Source organism: Merops nubicus, unplaced genomic scaffold, assembly GCF_000691845.1.
Source record: "Merops nubicus isolate BGI_N331 unplaced genomic scaffold, ASM69184v1 scaffold50342, whole genome shotgun sequence".
NCBI lineage: Eukaryota > Metazoa > Chordata > Aves > Coraciiformes > Meropidae > Merops > Merops nubicus.
Window position 1 is genome coordinate 1 of NW_008595261.1, and position 7650 is coordinate 7650.

Here is a 7650-nt window from a genome sequence, read left to right on the forward strand (position 1 = left end):
CCACTAGATGGGTCACCTGATCATAGAGGGAGGTCAGATTGGTCAAACAGGACTTGCCCTTCATCAACCCGTGTTGGCTGGACCTGATCCCCCTGTTGTCCTGCACTTGCTGCTTGATCACCCCCAAGATGAACCGTTCCATAAGGTTGGATGACCTAGGCAGTTTTCCATCTCAGCTGTCAGTGTGAAAGTATCAGTGCCTTTCTTCTCTCTTTAGTATGTTTTGTCTGTTTCTGAAAGTACCGTGACTTCCGTGTGCTACCACATCTAGTGATGAGAAGACTTCTTATTTCCTTAAATTTAAAGCAACTAGTGCTAGCATATTAATCACATGTGAGAAGGGAGATTTCATGTTGTTCTTAATGCTAGGATCATCTTGTTTTAATTCAGAAAGGAAAACAATTGTAAAATCAAATTTTTTTCTGGTTTCCTCATAGGCTTGCTTTTTGGCATGCCGTTTAAGGCATTTGTTTTTAAAGATGTAACTTCCAAAATGTGTTTGAATAAGATGTGGTCACTGTCAGTGTTCATCATGTGGAGTGATTTGCATCTGGATATTATTGAATGAAGAATATGAAAAATTTAAACTGCATTATAGCCTGATTCCCCAAAGTTTCTTAAATGCTTGGAAGCTTTATTTCACATGAATTGTGTTGAGGAAGCATGTTCCTGTGTAGAGGGTTGAGTATCTGTTAATTCTAGTGGTTTTTTTTTTCAAGACAGTTTTTAACAGAAGATCTGTTACTGCTTCTCACAAATACTAATTTCCATTTTGTTTAGGTGATACTAGACAGCTACCAAGCATAGACCCAGGAAACATGTTTGCTGATATCTTTGAGGGTCTAAAATCAAAAGGCTTTTCTGTGGAACTGCGAACTAATCACAGAGCTGAATCACAACTAATTGTAGATAATGCATCAAGGTAGGATTTCTGTATGTATGTAATTAGCATTCTTAGCAGAGGCCTGGTCCTTTACCTGCAAAACAGTAGTGCATCCAGATTTGACTCCATAGCACTGCTTCTGTTGTGATTTCTTAATCAAAATCAGTAACACTGGTTTTAAAACCCAACAAACAAACTCTCAAACCAACAACAAAACCCCACAAATTCTTTCTAGGACTATATAGATATTCAACAAAAAAAAAAGTGTGCTGGAACACTCTTGAATTTCACTATCAAATACTCTGTTTTCAAATGAGTTGTGCATGTACGGATCACTTTATGTCTTCTGATATGAATTCCAGTTGTTTATCTAAAAAGGAAGTTTTAAAGACAGTGCTGGTAAGTGTGACAACAGCTAAAACGAGCTGAATTACCTTGAGAGTTCAGATGTCATGGGCCATTATATCATAGGTTTTTTTTCTATTTTTTTCTGTATTAATACCTAGAACCTCTGAATGTCTCCAGGATTTGCATTACTTTTGGTCTGGAGATAATCCTATTTACTATCAGTGCATGATTTTTTATTTTTTTAGTACCTCCTAAAACAACAAAATGTAGGTGTGGGTGCCCAAGACTTTTTAATATTGATTGGAATTTGAGAATATTCTGAACATTTGCAAGATCTCCAGAACTACCAAGTGTTTTACAACACTCTCAGCTGGTTTTTTTGGACATGCTTCTGTGTTACTCCAGTCTGCTCCCATGAGAAGAACTGAATGAGTAATACTAAGTATCTACTGCAATGCTGAAGGATTTAGGGAACAAATTCCCACTTTTGAAAATGTGAAATTACGATCCAGAGAAGGAGTTTTCGGTGTGCATATTGTAGATGACCAAAAATTTGTAAGCGATTAACTTCAGGCTGATGCAGATGATGATACACTGGAATCCTTTAACTGGAAATAATTTTTCTTTTCTATTTTCCCTCTACTTCTTTGACCAAGAATCTCTCACCGGAAGCTTCCTGAGTTTGACGAGGTGCTGAAGGTTTCTGATTGGAATGAGGACGTGACGATGCCGAGCCCGGAGAAGAAATTCATTCTTATTGCACTGCCTGCTGGCGGGGGCTCTAACAGTACGTGCCTGCAGCCACTTTGCACTGTGACTTTCCCTTTGGTAAAGCATAGACTACTTGGCTGGAACTAATGTTCTGGGAAGATTTTAGTCTAGTTTTGTTTGTGGTAGAAATGTCAATGCTAGATTCATAGTTTACCTTTAGCATTGTAACTGCACGCAGCAAGACCCGTGAGTGGAGAGGATATGCTGTAGAACCCCAGCTCACCAGTTACATTTTGGAACAGGAGTGGTACAGCTTCCACTAGTATTGGCTTTTTATGTTGTAGCTGAAGCTGTGAAACTTTATAAGATTAAATTTTTCAGAGGTAGATCATTCGAGTAAACAGCATTGTTGTGTTGGACAGGAATGTGCTCCCAAATCTAGAATTAAATTAGGAAAATAGAAGCAGAGAGGACACCTGTATTGCTTTCAACTTGCTTTGGGATCAGGGCTAGGGCCATTGATTTTGAGTTTTTGACCTTTATTGGTGAAATGGATTGAGTGGCCTCTGCTTTGCACACATTAGAAAGCTTCAAGGGGGATGTGGGAAAAAATAGTATGACTCATAACTTTATCTTACTATAGTAACTTACTTGGCAAACAGAATACTAGAACTGGATTTCTTCTGTGAAATTTAAATGTATAGGCCTGTGGCTTCAAAATGTTCTATCTTTACCTCTTTAATGTGCTGTATCAAAACCTTTTTTTGCATGAAATGCACTCTATCCAGCTGCTTAATACAGAGAAATAAGAATTTATCTCCTTCCATATCATTCTTGTCTCTCAGATTTTAGTAGTGGGATAACTGCATGATACTCTTTTTGAGAAGCAGACATGTGGGTGTTTTGTGATGTCATTTTTTTTTTTTTTGGGGGGGTGGGTGTTTCTGTGTGTGTTTTTTTTTAAAACTAACTTGAAATGTCATTGATGCAAGAAACAAGCAAAAGCAATTTCATATTGAATTGTTTTTCTTTCCTAAACGGTTTGTTCTGCATATTTTTATGCTTTACCTTTTATATCTTCTAAAACAGATTTGCAAGCTGCCATAAAGACTTTACTTAAAAAAGGACCAGGATTGGAGGATGCCAGTCAATCACAGTTCATTGCTTTCAGGAGGTAATGGAGCTTGCAGGCAGACCTTGAAAAAATCCTTGCCAGCAGCCACAATCTAAAAATAGCTGAATGTGTTGAGTTGGAGAGACTAGTGGCAATATCATAAAATTTCTAGGGAGAGCAACAGGCCAGATGTCTTTTCCTGCACTTTCTGGTTCCTCCAGTCTCTCTGTGGAGAGTTGCTTCATTTTTCTATAAGCTCCATGTTATTTTGCACCAGGGTTTCTGCCTTTGCATTCATGTTCATCTGCACTGCTTATGTTAGGGAAACAAAGAATGGACATAAATGGTTAGTTTTTGTAGTAGAGTTTTTGCTCCACAGTCTACTAATAGTGCAGTGTTCTTCAGAAGTGAAAGGTTCAGGGGCTCAACTGCAGGGTGAGCCCCTGAACTGCAAAGAAATGTCCATAATCAAATGTATGCCATGGTGGCAGATGTGAATTCCAGGGTGTGATGGGCCATATAACCTATAGTCTGTATGTGCTCCTGCCACAGCTGGGCATTGACCAAATTTTAAGTCATATAATCTGATGGGCATTAGTGCTCCCTCTGGGCAGTGGTGAACGCCTACAGTTTGGATTTTTGGGAACACAACACTCGTGATTTAAGGAGTGGAGTGTAGGGCTTTAGCAGTTTGAAGAAAGATTGGAAAGTTTAATAGTCACTGATAAAGTGAACCGTGACAGGAGCATGGAAACCTCAGGTGGTGAGTTTACTCCTGTTTTTTTGTTTTGTGTGCTTTAGGCAAGATTGTGATCTAATAAATGAACTTTGTTGCCAACACTACTCAAATCACGTAACCAGGTAAGCCAGTGTTCTGCAGTTTCCTGTGAACAGTCTCACTCTGGTTCTGAAAGTGTCACAGCCAGGCCAACGACCTAAAATAAGATTGTAGAACTAAATTTTTCATCCACATCTGATTATTTATGTTAAAAATAATTTGTATAATGTGATAGATTCTTTCAATTTTTTTATTTTTGATAGATTCTGCACCATGAACAGAGATAATATAAGCTGTTTGCCTTTTGTTTAAATTATTATTTGAATTTCAAGATCTTGGGTTACTGCTGAATATTTAAAATTGATGTAAAAGCAACTAAAAAAACCCCTCCAGGTTAATTATTTATTGACACTGTATGATTTCTAAATATATTTTAAGTATCTTTGGAAGCATGATTTTGGTGCCACTCTATATTACTCTTCTTTACCAAAAGCTTTTACAAAAGTTCAAGAAACATCTTTTAAATGTGAGGTAACTGTTGTGAATGTTATTAAGGTTTTTAATCTGGCCCAAGTATAGAGAGGGGAAAGAGAAGTACTGAGAGATGGTGAGTGCATGGTTTGTAAATACATTTCTTTCTTTTTCTTTCTCTGACCTAGAGACCATAAAAACCGACTTTTATTTCAAATTGATGACAAGATTTCCTGCATGCGGAATACGTATCTCAGGGATCTCTTGCCAGAGCGTGGTTTCAGGGAGGACCCTAATCACCATGAATGCAAAAGTGGAGAAACCACATTCACTACAGAGCCTGCTGAGGAGGACAAACGACTATGCAATGGGGATATATTTTTCATAACAGGGGTAAGTCCTTGCTGCAAGAACTTGCACAAAGAAGAAACAAATTGTGGTGACTGATTCAGTCCTTGTTGAATCCCTGGAACAAAACAATTCACACTTACTTTAAAATTTTAGTCCATAATACATACTTAGTTGTTCTGCTAAACTATCATGAGAAAGGCAAGAAAGAGGCAGAACTGCAGTAGTGAATTTTAAAAAAAAAATAAATAAATGGGCATTTTGACAATTAAAGTGACCAAAACCTGCATTTTTCTGCTGGGTTCAATGAGTTGATTCTACTCAGCAGAGGGTCCAGTGAAGCGATCAATATTTGTGCATGGGAAAGGGGGACCTTTTCCCATGGTGGAAGAGAGTAGGGTCTTCTCCATTTGTTGTGGCAACAAATTGTTAAAAGGCCTCTCTGGTATTATTTCACTGTACCCTAAGATAATCTAGTTTTCTAAGGGTTAAAACTGCCTGTCTCAGCATTTTTCTTTGAAATTGGGGTAGGCCTTGTACAGTGAAACTATTTTCCTTGAAGGTGGTCACGGAAGGATAGCAATCTTCTGGGTTTAGTGTCTTATGAACCCCTTTCACTCAGCTGACATTGCAGCCATTGTAATTTCAGGGAAAGCAGCTGTGTAGACACTGATCAAAGTGCTGATTAGAGTGTCCTTGGGCTATTTTTTCAGGATGTAGAGGTTGATAAACAACGCTTGCTGACCCTCAGCAGCACCTACGGCTCCACTTTCACTGTGAAGTACGCAGCACTGAAGAAGCTGTGTCGCATCAGACATGCATGGGCCAGAACTATTCACACGTTTCAGGTAAAAAAAGCAAACTATGAGCTGATAAAAAATTTCTCAGGGCTCTATGCTGCTAATGCATTGTATTGTCATGTGAAAGAGTAAGCAGCTATCTTGAAACTAAAATTCCTTAAATGCAGGAGAGAAGATACTCTTGCACATGTCCCTACTTGTCTCCAATTTCCTTGTTCTTATAAGCTATGTATGTATTTTTTTTTTTTTAAACTACTTACTGGAGATCTTAATTTGCTAAGGTATTCTTCAACACGTTTCAGGGTTCTGAGGAAAAAACTGTTGTCTACGTGGTCGGCAATCCCGGCCGCCAGCACTGGCAGCACGTGTACACCGCTGTGACCAGAGGACGCTGCCGCGTCTATGTTGTAGCCGAAGAGCTGCACCTCAGGAGAGCTGTCACCAACAAGAACGTGCCCAGAAAAACTCGACTGCAGAGATTTTTGAGAGAGGCCATCGCAGAAACAAGCAGCTGTCCCAGGCAAACTTCCTCTCCCCTGCCAAAGAGCTGGCAGAGTCAAGAGCTTGAGACTCGGTCTGTTTCTGTAACTCAGGGTGCTCCTGAACATCTGACTGACTTGATTGAACAGGAAGGGTCAGCAGGTCTCAATAAAGAGGAGCAGAAGGGCAGTGTGCAGCAAAGTCCATGTAAAAGACAACAAACTCTTGCGGAGAATTCTGAGGATGCTACGAAAAAACCCTCTGTAAGTACCTCCTTACTGAAAAAGTTTAAAACAAACTTTTGCACTCTCCCACCACCTCAAGTCACCTGGATACTCTTATGATTGTTTCATTATTACTTGTTCAATAACCTTCAAGTTGACCAGTAATTGGTGAAGCAGTCAAGTTCGGCACATATCCCCATAATAACAGTAATCCCCAGACTAACAGGGAAAAGTAAGTTATAATGTCAGTAGCAGTAACTGTCTTTGCGCATCCTCTTGCCCCTTGGAGTGATCCATTAGCCAGCTTAGCCTCTATTAGCTTATTCTTTGTGTACAGAAGTCAGTTTTTAAGACCTGACCTGTTGAGAAAGATTTCTATCAGGTTTAATCATTGATTTTTAAACAGTCTTAAACACACTTAACAGATGCTTTTTTCATTATGTCTCATTTCTGAGATCTGTCATGGGGAAAGAGGTGTTTGTTTTTTGTTTTTTTTTATGATGTTACCATATTTTAGTTTTGGTTCAAACTGATAAACAGTTTTGTTTTTTTTTGACAGGCAACAGTAGAAGATTCCCCACTTGGGTCTTCCAGACTTAAGAATCTAACTTTGGGAAATCCAACTCCTAGGAAGCTTTTCAAAAGCTAGCAACCAATTAACTGTCCTCTCCATGAACCTTTCTTGAACCTGTTTCATTCCAGATTTTTGGAACAGGGAAGTTGAGTGTGCAGATGATTTTCAAAGGCTTTCCTGTATTGCATGTTCTGCAATAAGACCAGCTTGTTTTGAAGAGCCTTTTGTATTCTCCGGGATCCGTTTTCAGTAGGAGAATCCTTCCTGTGTCAGTCATCAATGCTCATATCATTCTTTTGTTTTGGTGAGGAATGAATTTATGGTCTTACAGGATCCAGATGTTCCCTTAAAATAATACAAGGGGATTTCTAGATTTAAAGACTACAGCCATCCAAAATCTATGGATTTATCCATCTTGCAGTGCTACAGAACCGATGGGACAAAACTGCAGTCTGCTCTTGAGTCAAAATATAGTTTACAAAGGTGAGTTCTTCAGATTTTTTTTTTTTCCCCTAATGTGGCAGAATTCATGGGCATGAAGCTTTTCTGGATTATGAATCCAGAAATCTTCAAATGGCAAAATCCATCTTGAAGCTTTTCTGGATTATGAATCCAGAAATCTAGAAATTTAGAAATCTACGAATCTTGTTATAAACAGAACAAGAAAGTTGCAATCAGTGACATAGAAAGTTTTTCCCAGTTTATACTGGAAAGAGATGTAGAACTTGCCACTGCTGCTTTAGCTAATAGCTATGTGCTGATGTCAGAATTCAAGTAACACTTCTCTTTCAAACTTTTTTTTTGTACACTGTGATTTGCCGCCTTGTAATGTTTGAGATCAATAAAGTGAATGTTTAATCAAACATCAGATAAATTGTACTAAGATTTGGACAGTTTGTTTAGTTTTAACAAATTTTTT

At 38.5% G+C, this 7650-nt stretch overlaps 1 protein-coding gene across 1 annotated transcript; it reads left to right on the forward strand.

Annotated features, from left to right (window-relative positions):
- Positions 1-780: 780 nt before the first annotated feature.
- On the forward strand, positions 781-6806 carry LOC103768824 (DNA helicase B-like; the record flags this gene model as incomplete). Its single annotated transcript, XM_008935980.1, has 8 exons — positions 781-922; positions 1888-2018; positions 3032-3116; positions 3858-3917; positions 4494-4698; positions 5367-5501; positions 5756-6200; positions 6727-6806. Coding segments are annotated over 8 exons (1283 nt in total), but the record flags the coding sequence as incomplete, so codon positions are not given.
- Between the last annotated feature and the right edge of the window lie 844 nt (positions 6807-7650).